This window comes from Schistocerca americana, chromosome 11, assembly GCF_021461395.2.
Source record: "Schistocerca americana isolate TAMUIC-IGC-003095 chromosome 11, iqSchAmer2.1, whole genome shotgun sequence".
Lineage (NCBI taxonomy): Eukaryota > Metazoa > Arthropoda > Insecta > Orthoptera > Acrididae > Schistocerca > Schistocerca americana.
Window position 1 is genome coordinate 167,168,368 of NC_060129.1, and position 24,779 is coordinate 167,193,146.

Here is a 24,779-nt window from a genome sequence, read left to right on the forward strand (position 1 = left end):
GATTAGAGAGGGACGGGGAACGAAGTTGGCCGTGCCCTTTGAAAGGAACCATCCCAGCATTTGCCCGGAGTGATTTAGGGAAATCACAGAAAACCTAAATCAGGATGGCCGGACGCGGGATTGAACCGTCGTCCTCCCGAATGCGAGTCCAGTGAAAAATAAAATGGGAACAGCCTCAAAGAGTCACTGCAAAACAAACATAAATAAAGGTAAAACAAAGGTGATGAAATGTGATCACATCAAATTAGACGATGCTCATGGAATTACATTACAACATGAGGAATTATGCTATTTGGGCAACAGAATAAAGCTGACGATGGATGAAGTAGAGAGCACACAATATGAAGACTTGCTATACCGTGGAAAGAATTTCTCAAAAAGAGGAAGCTGTTAACTCTGGACGTAAATTTAATTGTAGGAAGGTTTTTTTGGAGATATTTTTCTAGAGCAGAGGTGTCCAACCCGTGGGTTGCGTGTAGACTGACGCAAGTATTGATGCAGTCCGAGAAGTGAGTTCTATCGTACAACTGGGGGAGGGGACGGGGGGAGCGATGGGAAGAATCCGTGTTAAGTTACGATGAATTACGTATTTTCAATTTGAAACTCCTGCCACACGATTCTATTCTCCCATGATGTACTTGAAACTCAAGAGCCTCGTTTGTATCACTAGCCAATCTCAGACGTGCTGGTCTGTTATCTTCTGGCTACACCACTATCATGTGCAAATTTAGAGATTTAGAAACATATAATGAAATTAATTTATTGACATACAAGCAAATTATGTGTTATTTCTATGCAGTTGTGATACAGAACCTTTTCCACCCTAGTTATTATTACTGAAACTCGCTATTAGTTAGAAATCTTCAAGTGGATTGCTGCTATCTGCTGTTTGCTATCTAACGGTTCCACAAGCCTGTTATAGCAGGTTAATTTGATATCATTTCCATTGCTACAAGTAAGATCCACAGTTGAACATGAATGTCTCCACGAAGGGCTTTCAAGAAATCTTTTTACTTCTGTGTGCAATTTCTACCATAGCAGAGGATAGGTGCAAAGAAATGAGCTTTTATTCAATTCAGTTTCTTCACTCAATAGTCCACCGACTGGATTCATATAGGTTTGAATTACCGTCAATTCCAGGAATTCCTCAGAAGTCTGGATGCTGAGTAGGTGGTATCTCGTATTTTACAGAAATGAGGTCACTCAGTCAAGACCAAGTGTTACAAAGATTTCGCCAGAACTTGATGATGCCAACTGGGTGACAAATTTAGCATTTTTGGTAGATTTGACTGCTGACTTACATGACTTAAAACAGGTATCAATACGCTGTTTCAAACAATAAAATCATTCCAAATGAAATTTTGGTAAGCACATGTAAATGCAAACAATTTTTTTCCATTTCAACATGCTGGCCAAACATAATCCCAAAGATGGGGTGAAATATGCAGCCATATTTTATTGTAAGATGCAAGATTTTTAAAATCGATTTCAGGATTTTCAAAAAAATAATCAAATATTTTGTATTTATGTGACACCTATTACAAACACTGCCAGCAGATCTGCAGATGGGCTTTATCGAATTGCAGTCTGACACCCAACTAAAATAAAAATTTGATCACATGCCTTTGTTGGACTTTTGCGAATCATACCCGCTCGGAGTTGTACATTACATATGTCTTATTTGTTTGGAAGCTCTATGTTTGTGAACAGTTATTTAAGAGTAAAGCACACAAAAAATAAAAATAGAATAAAGATCTCAGATGGAACACCTTGAGAACACCCTGGTAATTGCAACCACTTTGAGTGAACCTGATATTGATACATTAGTAAAATTAATTCCCTCTTGATTTTTTAGAATAAAGAATAATACTAAAGCCTAAATTACTTAAATTTGCTCTCTCTTTTTCCTCAGTGGTTACTGTTAGTTACTGGCCCAAAAATATTAATCTTCCCCAATCTGGGTCAGGCAAGCTAAAAGTTCGGACACCTCTGGTTGATTATAACCTTCTATGAAAGTGGAACACAGACAACAAACAGTTCAGACAGGAAGAAAATAGAAGCTTTTGAAATCTGGTGCTACGGAAGAATGCTGAAGATGAGATGGGTCGATCACGTAACTAATGAGGAAGTACTGAATAGAACTGGGGAGCAAAGAAATTTGTGACACAGCCTGACTAGATGTAGGGACTGTATGGTAGGACACTTTCTGGGACATCAAGAAATCACCAATTTAGTACTGGAGGCAAGAGTGGGGGCTAAAAATTGTAGAGGGAGACCAAAAGATAAATACAGTATGCGGATTCAGAAGGATGAAGGTTGCAGTATTTATTCGGAGATGAAATGCTTGCACAGGATACAGTAGCACGGAGAGCTGCATCGAACCAGTCTTCATAATAAAGACCACGGCGACGAAAATAACAATATGTAAAATGCATATTCACCATTTTGACTGCCTGTTATGCAAAACAAATGTTCATAGATTAGTCATCACTTAAAATATGTTCACGTCTCACAGCTATGAACACACAAAACTCACCTATGATGGGTGTAGAGGTCTTAGGAAAAAACAGTGTTTCGCATAACAGGCAAACCTCATGTCCAGTAATGTATGACAGAGCTTATATCTCTGTACGATATCACTTATACGAAAATATCAATGATAAACTATATCGTTGTGGATGCGTTTGCTTTTTCAAGCTACTGCCAGTGAGTAATCACAAAGAACTACCCCAATTACATTCTCGAGGGCAATATTGCCATCTGCATTCAGAAGTGTCCCTAGTAAAAAATTATTGTCACTAAATTAAAAGTAACAGCTCCAGCTGCAGAATAGGATTACAACACACAGTTTCAAAAAATGGCATCTTCACATCAGTTTTCACCAGCTCAAAACTTTCTTCCTTTCCAAGGAAAGACTAAACCCCCTTCAATAGACATACAATCTACATACATGGCACAGTGTAAAAGCTTTCTTTTCCCCAGGACGACATCAGTCACAGAGATACGAAAATGATATAAAAAAATGCCCTAAGGCACAGTTCTTTTTGTAACTGTGTAAGAGGTAAAACATCACAATAACAGTAAGTGCTAACTGGTAGTACAGCATAAAACACTAAGATAGGAAAGCAAGTATAGTAATCGGGCAATTAAACAGTCTAATAAGTACATTATGTACGTTTTTCAGGTTTTATAGTTAAGCAAACAAAATACAAAACTGTAACAGAAACTACACTGCGTCTGACGAGATCCTTACTAAAAGTAACACAGCAAAAGAAACTGGCTGAAAACCGAGGATGCATTCCGTAGGTGCACAGCGAGTGAATCTGCCGGTGCTGTAGCAAGTGGACATTCTTTGGTAAGACACTCTATCTTCCAGCTGCCAAAAAAAATGATTATGGGAAACTTATCACCTTTAGTAGCAAAAGACTGCTACCCCTGTCAACATTGTGACAAGTATTTGTTATGCAATACCACAGCAATCTCATTCAGTGCTTCCCACAAATCCCATCTCGCACAGGCACCATACGAAGCACAGCAAACTGTCAACAATATCTTCACCGTCGTCATCGTCGTGTCCGTAATAAAGACTATTCCACGAGTGAAGACAGGTGGGTGGTGTTTCTTCTATAAAATCTTCTCTCCCTGAGACCGCTGCAGCTCGTCCACTACAGCACGTGATCATCCCCTGCACACACAAACATAACATTACATTTATAAGTGTAAATACAAAAATTTTAACCCTTTTAGCGCCTGGCTTTACATTAACGGTACACTTGACACGACTAGACTTTTACCGGTTTTCTCGACAGCAGTTAGTCTCTACATACAGTGTAGGGAAGCAGCCTACTCATGCCATATAAAATTCATATGCTTTCCATTGCGTGCCAGCGTAGTCTGCTGTAACTAGCTATGACATGACGAATGTTGCACAATACCTTAAAAGTAAAATAAATAATCTGAAAAGTTAATAGCATGTCAGGAATGATGCTAAAGTAATCACGTATTAAGTTTCAGTTTAGCAACTTCAACAGTTTTCGAAATTTGGACGCTTTACGTAAAAATCATCAGCGCAACAGGAAGGAGCTAGAGACTTCAAAATTTATATTCAGATTCCTTTTTCATTGTAATTTAGTGGTACAGCACAGCATGCTGGATCTCACAAAGTAATATTTTGGTTGAAATTCATGATTTTCTGTTTTTGTATCCTAAAAATTCGGAAGCAAGATAGATTAAGTAAGTGATTAGATACAGCAAGGGTGTTTAGATTTAGGTAGAAGGGAGATACGCTATAATAACAAAGATGTGAGAAGTTTCAAAAAGGTAGCTATAAAACTATAGCTGTAGTGTCTCTCCAAAGGGCAAGTTCAGAGCTCACCTATTGCGTGCAGTACAACTAAAAGAATTCTCTCGCGAAAAGTATTTAACCTAGCCACATTAGAATTTTATTATAGATTACCTGTGTGCTGATTGCACAATTAAATCGAGAGCTTCATTGGCCTTCAGCGAATGAAGCAATTAATTATTTAGTAACTTGAAGTGGTGGTTTACTAGCCCCAGCGGTGGGTTGAGAAGGCAAATGCTGTCGACTGCGCCTTCGGCGGTCCCCACCGCGCCTATATAAATAAGAGCGTGCGAGCTAGAGTAGGGTCCAGTTCTCTTCTAGATTCGTATCAGCACACACTCCGTGTCAGAAGCCGCGTCACGTTTGTTCAGTTGCAAGGAACAGCCTCGGATGCCGTATTACGTAACTCGATATGCACTTAACAGTGAGTTCACATTGGGGTAAAGAGTTAATAACGGAACAACTTCAGTGATTTATTCTCAGTTGGTATATGTCATATTTTCACGTGTTGCCGCAGGGCAGACTTTCTACCATTACTAGCGTGGCGTTTGATGAGTATTAACATCAAATTTTGGCGAGCATTCACTCTAAACATTTACATCGATAACGATTATTGAACAGTTTCGTTATCTAGGGATAATAGAATCCGCCCAATAGACTCTGAACAGCTCTGATGCTACAATAGCTGATATCGGTAATCATTTGTCTGGAATTTAACGCTTTATCGTTTTCAGAATATAGTGAAAATCGTTATAGTAAACTGCATTTTCTATGAATCCCAGACATCATCCAAAATCCTCAGAGAAATGAACTTCAATAATCAATAACTTTTATTCTCCATCAGAGTGGGCACAGTGAACTCTAATTACAGGCATCACTTTGTGGTTACCAACATTGTAGTTAGAGAGCCTGTGTTGAGAACGGCAAACAATATATACAGGGTGGCGCACGAAATGTGTTACCATTTTGTTTTTGGATATAAATTTTATTGTCAATACAATCTGAAAGGAACATATACTACAATGAAGAGCCGTCCATGGAGATTTGTTCTAACTCAGGACATGCTCAATATGTCCACCATTCCGTTTCCTAACTTCCTTCAAACGAACACTGAAGTTAGTGATTACCCTACGGCACATGTCCCCCGTAATTTCACTGCAAGCTTGATGATTAAGTCTTCTGAGCTCCATTAAATCACGTGGACATTTCGGGAAAATTTTTCCTTTAGGTACCCCCAAAGAAAAAAGTCACACGGATTGAGGTCTGGACTACTGGGGGCCAATTTTGTCCGTCATTGAAGTGACCTGGAAACCTGAGTGAAATGATCCACATGTCGAAACGCTCCTGTAAAAACTCCAACATAATGTTTGCAGTATGTGCCCTTGCTCCATCTTGCATGAACCACTGCGTGTTGAAGGGCAAGGCAGTAGCAAGAAGCTGTGGAATGAAGCTATTGCGAAGCATGCTCAAATAACGCTCGCTGTTCACAGCTTCTTCAAAGAAAAAGGGTCCAATATGTCCGTGACTGGAAATTGCTGCCCACTTTGTAATCCTCAGAGCATAATGTTGTCGTTCATGAAGCACTTTCGGTTTTTCAGTGGCCCAAAAATGTACATTTTGTTTCTTAACCACACCATCTAAATGAAAATGCGCCTCGTCTGACAACCAAACGTTGTTGAGAGTTTCTTCCCTGTCCTCCGCCCACTGAGCAAACAGTAGTCTCTGCTGCTTGTGTTCTTCAGTGAGCTTCTGTGCACAGGTCATCTTGTATGGGTACATATGGAGGTCACTTTTAAGAATGCGTTGAACGGAGCGTCTGGATATTCCCAGTAGCACTGCTGCCTTTCTACATGATTTCCCGGGACTTCTCTGTACAGCAACTCGTACTGCTTCAATATTCTTCGGCGAACAAACAGGCTCGGGCCGAGGTCGCTTCGCTTCCAATACTGTTCCTTCCTGTACAAATTTATCGTACAACCTGTGGATGATCTTCTTGCAAGGGACCCACCGTGTGTTAAACTGTTGTCGAAAATGCCTCCGAGTCACAACACGGCTTTTCGTTTCACGAAAAAGTAACACAATTGCCGACCGTTGCTGTGTCGTCAGTCTTCCATTGTCAGCCATTGCTTCTTACTAGTCCCCTGGCGGCAGTATCGTGAATTACACGTCATTTCGTAACTCATTTGTTTTTCCAATCTCTGCTGGTACTGCTGCAGAGATCCCAGCGGGATATCTAATGTGCGTCGTAAATTGTGAAAGAAACAATTGGTAACACATTTCGTGCGCCACCCTGTATATAATAATAACATTTATTTTCCACCCGCCGCCCCACAACAGGCTGAACACGAATAAAACCAACAAATTGCAAGGACAGGTTCCTGACTGGATACGGAGGAAGAAAGTCCTACGAACATGTGTTCAGAAATGCTCCGTTGCTACGTTAGATGGCGCCGACAAATGGAGGTTCCTCTGACTGTGCGTTCCTCGTGTGTCGCAGGCCGTAACATTGACACAGCGTACTGTAAGCATGATCCGGTATTTATGTCAGGAACAATCCGAGATGGGTGTCTGTGTACGGCCAAGCTGATAGAAACAGTTGAGAGGCAGCGTGACTGTACCGAACCGAGTACCGTAAAAGACACCGACATCACACAACGTGTCAAGTCCTTTTTGGGCACTTGTGCGATTGCAGGTCCTTTCAGACAGGCGAACATACAAGATGCCAGTGGAGGACCTGGTTTTACCGGATATTGAGACAAACCCCAGTATAAGCTCCAGGCAAATGTATAACACTATCTCGGCTTGTTCCTGATATGAATATCAGACCGTTCTGCTACTTAACAGTATGTTGTGTCAATCACACAGCCTGCAACACACAGTCAGAGATACTTTCATTCATCAGCACCGTCTACTGTGCCAACAACGGATTTCCAGACACATGTTTATTGGACTTTTTTTTCCTCCATTTCCAATCAAGAATCCGTCCCTACAGTTGGTTTTATTAATGTTCACCCTGTTTAATCTTGTTATGCTCATTTAAGGATTGTTCAGCATCTATCCTTTTATTCCACTGTTAGTCATTGTGAGAATAAGTCTATTACTGGAAACAACTGGTGTCTGAAGTTAATCATTTTTCTAAAGCCTGAATCTGATCACAGCATAGATTTTGAGTAGGTATAAGTATTGAAGTATTTTATCACTCCAGTTCAAAAGCTATAAATAGTTCCTTAATACACCAACAATTTATTTAAATTATACAACCTTATTTGTATCGCACTTTCAGCCTTGCATAAAAGTACACTAATGAGAGCACTATAATTAACTTTATGTGTCATCCTACATGGGGCATTCGATAAGTAGCAAAACACATTTTATTTCTCAGCCTGTTTCAGTTGGAAAAATGCAGAATTTGTTGTGGGGTATCATGGATTATTCTTAGTTCAGTCCCTAAAGTTTCATGAAGATCCAATAGATGGCGGCACTATACGAGGGGCATTTGAAAAGTCCGTGCAAAAATAAAAATTACTTTCGTGTTTGGGGTAAACCTTTATTTTTCGATAGTCTCCTTTTAGACTTATACACACTTCTTCGAACTCTGTTCTAATTTGTTGATCCCTCCCGAATAATAGGAATTGTCCAAGTCTGCAAAATAGCTATTATTTGCTGCAATCACCTCCTCATTTGAATAAAATCTTTGTCCCCTCAGCCATTTCTTCAAATTGGGGAACAAATAGTAGTCCGAGGGAGCCAAGTCTGGAGAACAGGGGGGATGTGAAACGAGTTGGAATCCTATTTCCATTAATTTTGCGACCACAACTGCTAAGGTGTGTGCTGTTGCATTGTCGTGTTGGAAAAGGACTTTTTTGGGGTCCAATCGTCGGCGTTTTTCTTGCAGCTAGGTCCAATAACGATGAATATTATGCACCTGTAATAGTTTTACCCTTTTTCAGATAGTCAATGAGGATTATCCCTTTCGAATCCCAAAAGTGAGTCGCCATAACTTTTCCAACCGAAGAAGTTGTCTTCGCCTTTTTTGGTGCGGATTCTCCCTCGGTAACTCATTGTTTAGTTTGTTATTTTGTCTCAGGAGTATAGTAATGTATCCATGTTTCATCCACAGTGACGAAACGACACATAAAGTCCTGCAGATTCTTTCTGAACAGCTGCAAGCAATCCTCGCAACACTTCACACAATTTCGTTTTTGGTCAAGTGTGAGCAATTGTGGAACCCATCTTGTGGATAGCTTTCTCATGTCCAAATTTTTATGCAAAATATTGTGTACCCATTAATTGGAGATGCCCACAGCACTAGCAATCTCACAGACCTTAACTCTTCTGTCATCCATCACCATATCATGGATTTTATCAATGATTTCTGGAGTCATAACCTCCACAGGGCATCCAGAACGTTCAGCATTTCTTGTGCCCATATGGCCACTCCAAAAATTTTGAATCCACTTATAAACTGTTCTAATCGAAGGGGCAGAGTCGCTGTAATGTTTATCAAGCTTCTCTTTAGTCTCCTGAGGCATTTCGCCTTTCATAAAGTAATGTTTAATCACTACACGAAATTCTTTTTCGTCCATTTTTTGACTATCACTCGACCTTGATTCCCACAAATGCCAAACACAAAGAAATAGACCAATATGGCTGAAATTTGGTGTGCGTTGTTTCCAAAGATGCTACTAACTAAAAACGACCTCGATACGTGCCAGTGGTGCCATCTCTTGGACTTTGCACGGACTTTTCAAACACGCCTTGTATGAGGTGACAGATCTCCTGAAGTTTTCTGACTCGGCTTCAACTACAAAGAGTGAGCCAGGAGGTACATAAAACCCTAAATCAACAAGAAAAACACTTCAATGTGGACTGTGACCACAATTGTTTGGTTATGGACTGTGGATTAAAAATGAAGAAACTGCAAAAAGGTAGGAAATTAAGCAGATTGGATAAGTTGAAAGAACAAGAGGTTGCTGAGAATTTCAGAGGAAGCATTACGCAATAGTTGGCTAGAACAGGGGAAAGGAATACAGTAGAAAATGAATGAGTGGCTCTGAGAGATGAGATACTGAAGGCAGCAGAAGTCCTTGGATAACACACGAGGTACTGAATTTAATTCATCATAGGAGAAAATACAAAAATTCAGCAAATGAAGCAGGTGTAAGGGAATACAAACGTTTAAAAAATCAGATTGGGAGGAAGTGCAAAATAGTTAAGCAGGAATGGCTAGAGGACAAATGTAAAGATTTGAAGCACATACTGTCTCCAGGAAAATTAAAGAGGCCTTTGGGGGAAAAAGAAGCAGCTGTATTAATATCAAGAGCTCAGATGGTAAACCAGTCCTAAGCACAGAAGGGAAACCTGAAAGGTGTAAGGAGTATATAGAGGATCTATACAAGGGAAATAAAACTTGAAGGCATTATTATAGACAGGGAAGTGGACGTACATGAAAATGCCACGGCAGATATGATACTGCGTGAAGAATTCGACAGAGCTCTGAAAGACCTGAGTCGAAACAAGGCCCCCAGAAGTAGACAATATTCTGTCAGAAGTACTGATAGCCTTGGAGGAAACAGCCGTGGCAAAACTCTTGCATCTGGTGAGCAAGATGTATGAGACAGGTGAAATACCCTCAGACTTCAAGAAGAATGTAGTAATTCCAATCCCAGAGAAAGCAGTTGCTGACAGGTGTGAAAATTACCAAACTATCACTTTAATAATGGCTGCAAAATACTAACATGAATTCTTCACAGAAGAATGGAAATACTGGTAGAAGCCGACCTTGGCAAAGATCAGATTAGCCTCCAGAGAAATGTAGAAATACATGAGACAATACTGACCATATGATTTATCTTAGAAGATCGATTATGGAAAGGCAAAACCTACATTTATAGCATTTGTAGACTTAGAGAAATCTTCTGACAATGTCAACTGAGATACTCTCTTTGAAATTCTGTAGATAGCAGGGGTAAAACACAGGAAGCAAAAGGCTATTTACAACTTGTACAGAAACCAGATTGCAATAATAAGAGTCAAAAGGCATGAAAGGGAAGCAGTGGTTGAGAAGGGAGTGAGATGGGGTCGTTCCCTATCCCTGATGCTATTCAATCTGTATGCTGACCAAACAGTAAAGGAAACAAAAGAAAAATTTTGAGTAGGAATTGAAGTTCAGAGAAAAGAAATAATAACTTAGAGGTTTGCTGCTGTTACAGACACAGAAAATTACTCGGAAGAGCAGTTGAATGGAACCGATATTCTCTTGAAAGGAGAACATCAACAAAAGCAACACAAGGCTAATGGAATAAAGTCGAATTAAATCAGGTGATGGTAAGGGAATTAAGATTAGGAAATGAGACTCTTAAATTGGTAGATGACTTTTCCTGTTTTAGCAGGAAAGTAATTGATGATGGTAGAACTAGAGAGAGGATATAAAATGTAGGGTGCCAATGGCAAGAAAAGTACAGGGTGTCCAAAAAGTCTTTCCCTGATTACACAAACTGATAACTCAGGCTAGAAGTAAGGTACAAATATGAAAGTGGTGTCTAATTGTTTACAAACTATCAAAGTTTTTTTCACACATCAGTAAACTTCCACATGAGCACCCTTGGTAGCATGCAGCACATCTACGCGATATTCAATTTCCGTCCACACATTAGCCAACATCACTGGAGGGATCGATTCAATGACTGTGATTATCCGTTGCCGCAGGGTTTCAAGATCTGGTACACATGTTCAGTAGACCTCATCCTTCACATAACCCCACAAAAAGAAGTCTAATGGGGTTACGTCAGGAGAGCGTGGAGGCCAAACCGTTGGCCCATCACGACCAATCCATCGCCCACGAAAGGTCATACCGAGGTACGCACGGACGTCCAAACCCCAATGAGGCGGTGCACCGTCTTGCTAAAACAAGACATCGGGGTGACACTGAAGCAGCTGAGGAACAGCATACAGCTGCAACATGTCCAGATACACTGCAGATGGTAGCCTCAGCGAAGAAGAATGGTCCGATAATTCGATCGTGCAATAGCGCGCACCATACATTCACCTTTGGACTGCCTCTGGTGCACTCCATGACCTCGCCAGGGGGTGTGAACCCCAAATGCGCACATTATGGTGATTCACTACTCCACTGACAAAAAAGGTCGCTTTGTGGGAAAAGGCGATTCGTCTGAGATAACCATCATCGTCCTCAATACGTGATAGCATTTCGACCGCAAAGTCATATTGACGTGTACTGTCATTGGGCAACAATGGAAGTGGAAGTTTACTGATGTGTGAAAAAAACTTTGATAGTTTGTAAACAATTAGACACCAGTTTCATCTTACTTCTAGACTGAGTTATCAGGGAAAGACTTTTCGGACACCCTGCACTACCGAAGAACAGACATTTGTTAACATTAAATATAGATAAAAGCGTTACGAAGTCTTTTCTGATGGTATCTGTGTGGAGTATAGCCATGTATGGAAGTGAACATGGACAATAAACAGTTTACCCAAAAACAGAATAGAAGCATTGAAAGTGTGGTGCTACAGAAAAATACTGAAGATTAGACAGGTTGATCATGTAACTAACAAGGAGATACTGAAGAGAATTGGAGAGAAGAGGAATTTATGGCACAACCTGACCAAAAGAAGGGATCAGTTGATAGGACACAGTCTGAAGCATCAAGGGATCACCAATTTAGTACTGTAGGAATGGGCGGGTGGTAAAAATTGTAGAGGGAGACCAATAAAGCAAATAGATTCAGAATGTACGTTGCAATAGTTATTCAGAGACGAAGATGCTCGCACAAGGTAAGAGTAGCATGGAGAGCTGCATCAAACCAGTCTTCAGACTGAAGTGGTTGAGTGGGCAGTATTGTTTGGCATCTTGACAAAATTTGGAGTGGACTCTAAAACAGAGGGAATTATCAAATATATTCTAACACAGACACATCCAAAGGTATAAACTAAAGGAGATCTCTCCAAAGAGTTTTTAATTAAAACTGGAACTTGACACGGTGATTGTTCCTAGTTATCTTCAACTGTGTGTTAGGTAAGGTCACCTGAGAATGGTAAAAAGAATTAGTCACAAAAGGTCTACTGAAGAAATTCACATTGAAGAATCAAAGAATGGTATTAGAGTCAGCTGCCTTGCATTATATTACATAACTTCTTCTTTCGCAGGTAAACAGCTCGCATAAGCTCATAATATGACATCTGCTTTATACTTTTACAAAATGAGTTGCAAACAGTGTATTACTTGGTTCTTTTATATGGATTGACAACAAGCCTGCTTTGGCATTTATGCCATTTTCAAACACACCTGTTGATACTGCATTTCATAAGCATTGTATTCTACGTGCATGTAACAGTATTGTACAACTTTTATCTTATATTATACATACGCCTAGGTAGAGTGGCATCCATAAAACATCTTGCAAAGTAATTTCTTTTATTTATTGTGTTGTTAATATTGGTTATGTATTCATCTTCTAGAGAAATGTATAACTTTCTAACAGTTGTCAAATGACAGATTGTTCCATTGATGCATTATGAAAGCTATAATTTACTTGTAAACATAATGCATCAATTGAATGATCTGTCATTTGACAACAGTCAAAAATTTACACAAAATTACTATTGAAGCTAAATGCATGACCTATATTAACAACACAGTAAATAAAAGAAATTCCATTCCATTATGTTTTATGGACGTCATCCATCTAGACATACACTATATGATCAAAAGTATCCGGACACCGCAAAAACATACTTTTTTCATATTAGGTGCATTGTGCTGCCACCTACTGTCAGGTACTCCATATCAGCAACCTCAGTAGTCATTGGACATCGGGAGAGAGCAGAATGGGGCGCTCCGCGAAACTCTGACTTCGAATGTGGTCAGGTGATTGGGTGTCACTTGTACAGTACGCCTGTCCGTGAGATTTCCACACTCCTAAACGTCCCTAGGTCCACTTTTTCCGATGTGATAGTGAAGTGGAAACGTGAAGGGACACGTACAGCACAAAAGCGTACAGGCCGACCTCGTCTGTTGACCGACAGACCGCTGACAGCTGAAAAGGGTTGTAATATGTAATAGGCAGACATCTATCCAGGCCATCACATAAGAATTCCAAACTGCATCAGGTTCCTCTGCAAGACTATGACAGCCCAGCGGCTGCTTGAAGATCAATAAAATAAAATAACTTCAACAGACATAAGCCTGTAAAACTACATATGGCACCGTATGTCCTCCGTATGTCATCTAATTTTCAACACCCTTCTGTAGCAACACACCTCATATGCTTCGATCCTGTTATTTTGCAGAGTGTTAGCCCGACTAAAGCCAAATATTAGATGGGTAGATCAGAATAACTAATGAAAAGGTACTAAATCAAATCAGAGAAAAGAGCTAGGAAGACTTGTGCACTTAGGGTTCCGTACAAACTTAATTAGGTATACAGTTCATCCATTCCGGGAATCGAGAATCTCGACTGTTTTTTCCTGTTGTCGACATTGATACTGGCAAGATGTCGGTTCTGGGGATTCCAAAATTTTAAAAATGTCTCAATTTGAATAGTATAAATGTGAAATAAAGTCATACAGGAGGCAGGCAACCATTATTATAATAATCAGTCACGCTGTCTGGGTCACAATGGTAAAAGTCTGATATCAGGCAAGGAATGACTCTATTGCTCATATGAAGCGTTTCGTAATTTTTTCCTTTAAGTGAACTGTGAAAGCTGGCTTCTTGCTAAATTTCACGATTCGACTCAAACGTGAAATACCAAATAGGTTTCGACGAGGGGGTTCGTAAGTATCAAAATGTATGACCGTATCTTTTGACTGCAGTGACTTAGAAGATTCACATCTTACACAGCTGAAGGACCACAGACCTCAGTGTGTGACATAAATTTCACCTCGATACGTCTACGTGTTACTGAGAAATTTTTTTTGACTGAAGATGGAGGGGGGAGAAAAGAAAGGGAAGGGAAGAGACTATCGATGTCAGTTGCAGCGGGACTTCGTGCGGAACGAGTGGCAGTGAGTGAAAATGTGTGCCAGACCAGGATTTGAACCTGGGGTCTCCTAATTACTAGGCAGTTGTATTAACCCTATGTGCCACTCACAGTGTTTTTGCAACTGTGCGGATTAGCTCGGCACGCTTCTAGGCTGACCCGGGTTCTCACCCAGCGCGACCTGTCCACGGTCTCCGTCTGCGTCCTCGGTGCTCGCTACTTTGAGATTCCCGCAGGAGGTCGGACATAATTAAGCATCTGGACTGAATCTGGTGGCTCCGTTGCCCATTGAGGTGAATCAGTTACACAAATGTGTGGTGACTGTTTTTTTGGACACGTCTGAAAGTACAGACAGATTATGCAGCGTGTACATAAAGTCTGGGAACATTTTCAATTATTTATTGCGCAAGAACCAAACATTGTACACATATCATACATATGTCATTTTGAAGAGGACCCTGAAACTTTTTTTCCCCCTCCCGTTCATGTATACCACCAAAGCATAGTTTGGTAATTTGCTGATAGTCAGTGCTAGTCAGAAACGTGTCGAATTCAGGTGCAGAGCGAGCTTCCTATGTGTCAGAGTTCGACAAAAGGACAAGGAAGGCCATTTACCATTGGCAAAACAAATTCGTTGCGACAGGTTGTTTGTGCCCCACAAGGGGGAGGGGGCGTCCCAGTGTGAGTGAACTGAATCTGGAGTGCGTACGAGAAATCGGTGCGTTGTGCATCCCGTGAACTCGAAATGGCTACAACGGCAGTGTGGAGAGTCTTGTGACAGAAGCTGTCTGTGAAACCATTCAAATTGGAGCTAGTGCAGAAGCTCAATGATGACGACAAAGACAAGCATTTTAAGTTTTGTTTGCAGTTGCAACAATTGAATGAGGATAGGGATGGCATTGTGGATCGCTTAATTTTTAGTGAGGAAGCCACTTTTCACACTAATGGGAAAGTGAACAGGCATAATTGTCCAGTTGGGGTACGAAGCATCCACACGAATACATTGCATTTGAATGTGATTCCCCAAATGGAAACGTCTTTTGTATCTCGTCACGTCTAAAACTGTACGGGCCATTCTTCTTCACCGAGAGCACTGTCACTGGATATTTCTACTCGGACATGTTGCAGTAATGGCTGATGCCTCATATGCAATCGGACTCTCCGATCATCTTTCAGCAGGCTGGGTCTCCACCCCATTTTCATTCGAAAGTTCGTGGATACCAGAACACGGAGCTGCAGCATCGACGGATCGGCCGTGCTACAGAAAGGGACAGCTGCTTCGTGAAATGGCCTCCCCAATCACCAGATCTAACTCCGTGTGACTTTTTTCCTTTTTTCTGGTTTCTGGTTTCTGTAGCACCTCTACACGTGATGTAGCAGAGTTCCGGGAGAGAACAGGGGAAGCGACTGCCACAGTCGACGGCGCCGTGCCGGGACAGGTACGGCAAGAATTCGATTACCCTATTGACGTCTGCCGGATCCCTTGTGGTTCACAAATCAACTGTTTGTAAAAAACAAAACTTTCATAGTTTCTCTTCAAAATGCAATCTGTACGATGTTTAATTCTTGTGCAATAAATAGTTGGTGTTCCCAGACTTTACGTACACCCTGTATTAGATGTATTTTTTTGTTCCAATTAATCCATAGTGAGATCCCCTAGAATGTGGAACATGTCAAAATACAAGGATACACAATAAATATTTACAAAATAAGAACAGATATGCTAATGTACCTTCCACAGAGCCTAAATGAAATTGCCGTAGTGGATGTGGAACCGGAAAAATAAAAAAGAAATTCTTAAGCATACTTACATTTAAAAGAATATATAACTTGTCACCAAATATTAAATATTCAATACACTCGGATGAATTTGATAATTCTTAGGCTGTTGTAGCCACGTATCATCAAATAAATAAATAAAATAAAAACATTTTACAGCAGCTATTTACAATGATCGCATTACTGCACAGAATTTGTACAGAACACTGATTGTACACAATATTCACATTAAGTGATATTATTAATAACACGCATGATTCAATCATTTCTGCTAAGAAATTCATCAGTGGAGTGGAAGGAGCAGCCACCAATAAATCCTTTACACTCACTTCAAACGGAACTTTATTATTAGTTAAACTTTTTATGGCTGCTGACATGTTACTGAAGCACGAGTACTGCTGGATAGCGGCCACCTTTCTGAACCAAAGTGACTGACTTTAAATCTTCATGAAAGTTATTCTTATGTCCATTATAATTATCCGGGCTGTTATGCCGTGGTCGGTTGATGAATTCTGTTCAATTCTCAACGTTTCCTCGCCGACTGCGGGAGACATCTTCAAGGGGGTCCGTAGCTCGTTGGAAGGTCCAACACACCCACTGGCTCGCTACTGACTGCCGCTAAATTCCGTGTCCGCGCGCTCCCACGCCGCGGCGTGACGTCACGTGTTTTAAAAACGTCAGTGCAATTGGCCGCTGCCGTCGATCGCCGTTACCATCACCCAGTAGTGGACGGGTGGTACACATCTTCTTTAACACGGGCATCCATATACCGTTTAATTTCACACCCTCCTCCTTTCGGTTGAAATTATTTGGGTGTTTAGCTATTTCGATTGCCTCCCTGTAGAGCCTTTCGTAATATCTGCTTGTGGCCGCTAGTACTTGCGTCTCCTCTAAACGAATATTGTGGTTCCCTGGAAAGCGTGCTCAGCAACAGCTGATCATTCCGTTTCTCCTCTTCTACAGTTGCCCTTGTGCTCTTCCAGATGTTTAGAAACAGTTCTCTTTTAGTGGTACCCACATAAACATCTCCACAGCTGTATGGGATCCTGTACACTCCAGGTTTTTCCAATGGTTTGCGAGCGTCCTTGGCATGCTTAAGGTATTCCTGTATCTTCCTTGTGGGCTTGTAAATTACGGTAATATTCCGCTTCGTCAAGATCCTGCCTATTCTTTCCGTTACATTTTTACATTTTTAACAAACGGCAGGAAAACCTTAGATTTTGCAGTAGCCTGTACGTCACTACGATTTCTGCATGGCTGCCTCAATGCACGTTTTATTTCGGCGGACGAATATCCGTTCATCATTAGTGCATTGTGGGGATGTTCCATCTCAGCGATCGACGGCGACGGACAGCGGCGAATTGCACTGGCGTTTTCAAAACACGTGACGTCACGCCGCGGCGTGGGAGCGCGCGGACACGGAATTTAGCGGCAGTCAGTAGCGAGTCAGTGTGTGTGTCGGACCTTCCATCAAGCTACGGACCCCCTTGAAGATGTCTCCCGCAGTCGGAGACGAAACGTTGGGAATCGACACAGAATTCATCAACCGACCACGGCATAACAGCCTGGATAATTATAATGGACATGATATTTCCGGCCGTGAAAGTCTACATTTTAGTTATTCTTGTTTCTGGTATTGATTCCACGAACTGAACTTCTGATTTGAAAAATTTGTTTTTTAATGAAAAATTTCATTAAGGAATAATCACAAGGCGAAGCACTAGTTAACATTCTCAGTTCCTTAAACAACCCTCTGCAGGTTGTTCTTTAGATCACAACATAAATAATTCATGTTGCATGTTTCTGATACCTTTAGCTTACTTCAGAAGATAATCCCATATGATATTATGGAATGAAGGTAAGCATAGTACGCTAGCTTTTTTATAGTTATATTAACTATGTCTGACAACATTCGCATAGCAAATAAGAGTCTGTGTAGGGAATTCAGCAGTTTTGTGGTATGTTCCTTCCCATTAAATTTATTATTAAGCTGTAATTCCAAGAATTTGACACTGCCAACTTGTTCTATCTGCTTGTCATCACCACGCATTCATGTAAAAATATTGTTAACAGTCAGACAGACAGATGGACAGACAACAAAGTATAGGGTGTTTCAAAAAGAATATACTTATTAAAAAGTATTATTTTGTCCAAACTATTGATCCCTGCACTTTGGCTCAGCTATTGGGGAAACGAATACATAGTCTAGTGCAATTCCGTGATTACAGTGCAAAGATGTTTCAGGTTGAGGTACCTAATTGATCGTCCAAATGGGTGGAACATTTGCAGATGGTATCAACAGTTTCTAGATACAGGATGCATATGTAAAGGAAAGAGTCCTGGACACCTTCGTGTTCCGGAAGAGAATGTTGCACGAATTCAAACTGCTTTTCAACATAGTCCTCCAAAATCAACTCGTCATGCCAGTCGGGAGTTACAACTGCCTACACCAACAATTTGGCGTGTTTTGGGATGTCGGTCAGCTATGAAGCCGTACAAGTTACAGCTGTCACAAACTCCTGTGTCCTGATGACAAACGCATATGTGTGGCATTTTGTAACGAGATTCTTGATGCTATTGACAGTGATAACACTTTCGCACAATGTACCGTGTTCAGTGATGAAGTGACTTTCCGTGTTAGTGGTCAGGTAAACAAACACAATGTTCGCATTAGGGGCCTACAGAACCCACATGCAGCCATTGAACGTGTGCGAGATTCCCCCAAAATCAATGTGTTTTGTGCGATATCCCGATCACCTGTTTATGGTCCATTCTTCTTTGATGGAGACACGGTTAATGGTCAGTAGTATCTCGCTATGTTACAAAACGGGTTGTTTTCAAGGCTGCACGAAGACAAATTCATTTTTCAACAAGACGGCGGTACTCCCTCATTGGAGTCACCACGTGTGTGAATATCTGAATGAAACTCTACTGAACCGTTGGATCGGTCATCAAGGAGCTGGCGACTTAGCACATCTCAACTGGGCTCCACGGTCACCGGATTTGATACCCTCTGACTTCTTCCTGTTGGGTTTCGTTAAAGACAACGTTTATGTACCAACACTCTCACAGAACCTGGAAGAGTTGAAGAACCGGATCCATACTGCCATAACACAGTGACGAAGGAAATGCTTGCCCCCGAGTATAGGAGGAATTTGAGTATCGATGTGATATTGTTTGTGCCACTGATGGAGGACATACTGAACATCTATAATCTGAACTTTTTGTAAATATGCATGTAAAGTTTCATTAAAATTCAATAAATATATGTATCAAAATATGTATATTCTTTTTGAAACACCCTGTAATTAAACAAGGGTCCTGTTTTTCCTGATTGAGGTATTTTTCCTGATTGAGGTACGGAATCCTCAAAAATAATTATGCCCCGACTTGGCTAAAAGACGGGATTGGCTGATAGTACACATCCTGAGGCATCAAGAAATTGTCAGTTTGGTAAGTCAGGTAAGTGTGGGAGGGGGCAGGGGTAAAAGCTGTAAAGGGGGCAATGCTTGACTACAGTTAGGAAATTCAGGCAGATTTATGGCGCATCAGTTCAGCAGAGACAAGGAGTCTCACATAGGAAACTCCAGGTTGCAATAACAACAGTATTAGGAATAGGATAGATTACTACTCGACATAAAGATGATTTGCAGACTGGCACAACAATAAGACTGTTATATATACCGATGAGCCAAAACATTATCACCACCTGCTTAACTTGTTTGTCCATGTTTGGAACGAAGCACATGACTGATTCTGCGTATCAGGGATCTGACAGTTTGTTGGTACGTGTGTGGAGGATATGCAGCACTAGATGTCCGTGCACCAGTCACTTAACGCGTGTAAATAACAGGCCGCCGATTGGCGTACGCGGCGACAGCGGCCCGGACAGGTTCCGTAGGAAACTTCCTGGCAAATTAAAACTGTGTGCCGGACCGAGACTCGAACTCGGGACCTTTGCCTTTCGTAGGCAAGCGCTCTACCGACTGAGCTACCCAAGCACGACTCACGCCCCGTCCTCACAGCTTTAATTCCCCCAGGCTGTGGCTAAGCCATGTCTCCGCAATTCCCTTTCTTCCAGGAGTGCTAGTTCTGCAAGGTTCGCAGGAGAGCTTATGTGAAGTTTGGAAGGTAGGAGATGAGGTACTGGCGGAATTAAAGCTGTGAGGACGGGGTGTGAGTCGTACTTGGGTAGCTCAGTCAGTAGAGCGCTTGCCCGCGAAAGGCAAAGGTCCCGAGTTCGAGTCTCGGTCCGGGACACAGTTTTAATCTGCCAGGAAGTTTCATTTCAACGCACACTCCGCTGTAGAGTGAAAATTTCATTCTAGTTTCCGTAGGATTTACATCGGGCGATTTCGGTCGCTGCGACATCGTCACGAGTTCACTGTAAGTTCCTCAAACCACTGTAGCACAGTTCTGGCTCTGAGATACTGACAATTACACTGCCGAAACATGACATCGCTGTCGGGGAAGACGTCAACCGCGAAGGGATGTGAGTGGTCTGCTGCTGTCAGCTTCTCTTCGATTACTACCACAGGTCTCACTCGAGCACAGGAGAATGTGTCCCGCAGCACAATACTGCTCGCACGAGCCTGCACCCGTGCCGTGCAGCACACTTCGGACTGTCGTTCACCTCGATAATGGCGTTCGTGGAGATGTGAATCGAGCCAGAGTGATTCACGCGAAGAGCAGACACGTTTCTACTGACTGACAATCGAATCCCTACAGTCCCTGCCCACTGCAGTCTCAATAGAGGTTGTCGGCTCAACACGTAGGGGTAGTCTGCTGCGGAGCTCCACATTCGACAATGTACAATAACTGGTGAGCTCAGAAACACTCGTGCGCGCACCGGCATCGACGACATTTTGGCTGAGGTGCCACTGATTGCCACCTATCCTACTTTACACGGCAAGCTTCCGAGCCCCACACTCTGTGAAGAGTCTGCCTAGTGGAAGTTTCACTGTCCTCCTACCTCTTCCCACAGATCTTCACGACAGTAGCACGTGAACATTCGACCAGCTTCGCCATTGTCGAGATATTCATTCACAGGTTCTGCGTAGTAATAATCTGCCCTTGGTCAAACTCAATGGATTTCCCCATTTGCAACCCATATCTTCTTTAGGCGGTAACCCCTCTGTGTCTGCTCTGCTTACACACTTTTCTTACCGTGTCACATGCCCACAATGCCACCACGCGACATCCGGTGTCGCAGTGGGCAGTGGTCATTATGCTTTGACTTATCAGTGTATGAAGATATTGTTCAAAGCCATCTACATCTACATTTATACTCCGCATGCCACCCAACGGTGTGTGGCGGAGGGCACTTTACGTGCCGCTGTCATTACCTCCTTTTTCTGTTCCAGTCGCGTACGGTTCGCGGGAAGAACGACTGCCGGAAAGCCTTCGTGCGCGCTCGAATCTCTCTAATTTTACATTCGTGATCTCCTCGGGAGGTATAAGTAGGGGGAAGCAATACATTCGATACCTCATCCAGAAGCGCACCCTCTCGAAACCTGGCGAGCAAGCTACACCGCGATGCAGAGCGCCTCTCTTGCAGAGTCTGCCACTCGAGTTTGCTAAACATCTCCGTAACGCTATCACGCTCTCCAAATAACCCTGTGACGAAACGCGCCGCTCTTCTTTGGATCTTCTCTATCTCCACCGTCAACCCGACCTGGTACGGATCCCACACTGATGAGCAATACTCGAGTATAGGTCGAACGAGTGTTTTGTAAGCCACCTCCTTTGCTGATGAACTACATTTTCGAAGGACTCTCCCAATGAATCTCAACCTGGTACCCGCCTTACCAACAATTAATTTTATACGATCATTCCACTTCAAATCGTTCCGCAAGCATACTGCCAGATATTTTACAGAAGTAACTGCTACCAGTGTTTGTTCCGCTATCATATAATCATACAATAAAGGATCCTTCTTTCTATGTATTCGCAATACATTACATTTGACTATGTTAAGGGTCAGTTGACACTCCCTGCACCAAGTGCCTATCCGCTGCAGATCTTCCTGCATTTCGCTGCAATTTTCTAATGTTGCAATTTTCTGTATACTGCAGCATCATCCCCGAAAAGCCGCATGCAACTTCCGACACTATCTACTAGGTCATTTATATATATTGTGAAAAGCAATGGTCCCATAACACTCCCCTGTGGCACGCCAGAGGTTACTTTAACGTCAGTAGACGTCCCTCCATTGATAACAACATGCTGTGTTCTGTTTGCTAAAAACTCTTCAATCCAGCCACACAGCTGGTCTGATATTCCGTAGGCTCTTACTTTGTTTATCAGGCGACAGTGCGGAACTGTATCGAACGCCTTCCGGAAGTCAAGGAAAATGGCATTTACCTGGGAGCCTGTATCTAAGATTTTCTGCGTCTCATGAACAAATAAAGCGAGTTGGGTCTCACACGATCGCTGTTTCCGGAATCCGTGTTGATTCTTACAGAGTAGATTCTGGGTTTCCAACAACGCCATGATACGCGAGCAAAAAACATGTTCTAAAATTCTACAACAGATCGACTTCAGAGATATCGGTCTATAGTTTTGCGCATCCGCTCGACGACTCTTCTTGAAGACTGGGACTACCTGCGCTCTTTTCCAATCATTTGGAACCTTCTGTTCCTCTAGAGACTTGCGGTACACGGCTGTTAGAAAGGGGGTAAGTTCTTTCGCGTACTCTGTGTAGAATCGAATTGGTATCCCGTCAGGTCCAGTAGACTTTCCTCTGTTGAGTGATTCCAGTTGCTTTTCTATTCCTTGGACACTTATTTCGATGTCAGCCACTTTTCCGTTTGTGCGAGGATTTCCTCAGCAATGGCGAAGCTGGTCGAATGTTTGTGCGAGGATTTCCTCAGCAAAGGGCACAAACACATTCACACAAGTGAGCAGCTAAGACCGGAGCCGCAGGTGGTGGCCGCCGAGTGTGCACGAGGTGTGAACGTGTGCGTTTTCTTTCGCGAGGAAGGCCTTTGCCGACAGCTACACGTGTAACATCTCCTCATTGTAGCCGCCTGCAACTCGACGGGTCATCTTTACAGTGAGTAGCAGTCTATCCTATTCCTAATATACGAGGTGGACCATTTTAATATGCAATGGGGAATAACTCGAGACAGAGATGAGATACAGAAAAATATTTTACCTAAAAATTGTAGGTGACAAAGAGGGTCATAAATTGCTACTAATGGTCGTGACCTCGAACAGGATTTTCAGGGTGATTTGGAGGTTAAAGTGATTTTTTAAAAATGGGAACGCTTATATTTGATCTAAGGTTTGAAAAGATTGGCAAATTTCATGTATCAAATGATACATTACTTGAGGTTTAATGAAAGTCAAATACGCAAATATATTTTCAGTTCTAGTACGGATTAACTCTGAAGAGAGGAGTGATACAGCGAAATACAATGTCAGATACAAATTGGAATGAGCATAAGGGGTCAAAAGCCACTACCAATAATCACGATGTCAGTTATCGAAGGTCATTTGAAGGTAGAGTTTTGTTTCACGGAAACCCGTATTTGTTATGTGGGATTAGGAAAAAACGAGGAAAGATTTGAAATTTATGTATTAATTAACATGTTTATTGGCAAAAATAAATATATCGCAATGGATAAATGTTATTTTGACATTTTAAGACAGAACAAACATAAATACGAGGGCTATCCACAAAGTACATTACGTTTTGGAATTAAAAATAAATAAAGTATTGGAAATTTTTTTTATTATATACAGATGAAAGCCACACTTCAATACTACTTTTCTACATAGTTGCCATTTAAATTAAGGCACTTATCGTATGGATGGACGAGCTCGGAAATTCCTTCGTCGTAAAATTCGGCCGCCTGCGCCTTCAACCACGTGGTCACCTCTTCTCGAAGCTGTGCGTCGTCATCAAAACGCTGCATAGCCAACCACTTCTTCATTGCTGGGAATAAGTGGAAGTCGCTCGGTGCCAGGTCGGGACTGTACGGCGGATGAGGAAACAACTCCCACTTAAAAGATTCGAGAACTTCACGAGTGGCATTTGCCGTGTGGGCCCGGGCGTTGTCGTGAATCGGCAAGATCTTTCAGCCCAACTTTCCCCTGCGCTTGTTTTATATTGCTCTTCTGAGGTTGTGCAGAGTTTGGCAATACCTTTGAGAGTTTATTGTAGTGCCTCTATCCAGGAAATCCACAAAAATCACACCTTTTCTGTCCCAAAAGAGGTAACCACGTGGTTGAAGGCGCAGGCGGCCGAATTTTACGACGAAGGAATTTCCAAGCTCGTCCATCGCTAAGATAAGTGCCTTAATTTAAATGGCAACTATGTAGAAAAGTAGTATTGAAGTGTGGCTTTCATCTGTATACAATAAAAAAATTCCAATACTTTATTTATTTTTAATTCCAAAACGTAATGTGCTTTGTGGATAGCCCTCGTAAAACATACATCACCGATTTACAAGTCGTCAAGTGGGTCCCCTCACTTCTAATTTCTCTGGAGCCCTTTCCAATTTGTATTTAACACTGTATTTTGCTGTATCTCTCCTGTACTCCGATTTAATTCCTACTAGAACTAAAAATGTATTTGCTTAAATGCATTTGCTTATTTGACCTCCATCGAACATTTCCACGACGTGGAACATATCATTTTATACGTAATA

General features: G+C 41.8%; 1 protein-coding gene and 1 long non-coding RNA gene across 3 annotated transcripts in view; both read right to left on the reverse strand.

The window, feature by feature from the left end:
• The window catches only part of LOC124553708, a 583,058-nt gene that overhangs the window by 185,233 nt on the left and 373,046 nt on the right, over positions 1 to 24,779 (reverse strand). The gene's annotated exons all lie outside the window — the stretch shown is intronic.
• LOC124553705 (potential E3 ubiquitin-protein ligase ariadne-2) overlaps positions 3,147 to 24,779 on the reverse strand; it is a 91,114-nt gene continuing 69,481 nt past the window's right edge. For both annotated transcript variants that reach the window (XM_047127607.1, XM_047127608.1), the window contains exon 3: positions 3,147 to 3,685. In XM_047127607.1, coding sequence (XP_046983563.1) covers positions 3,679 to 3,685 — 7 coding nt within the window. In that variant the 3' untranslated portion in view covers positions 3,147 to 3,678. The remainder of the gene's footprint in view (positions 3,686 to 24,779) is intronic.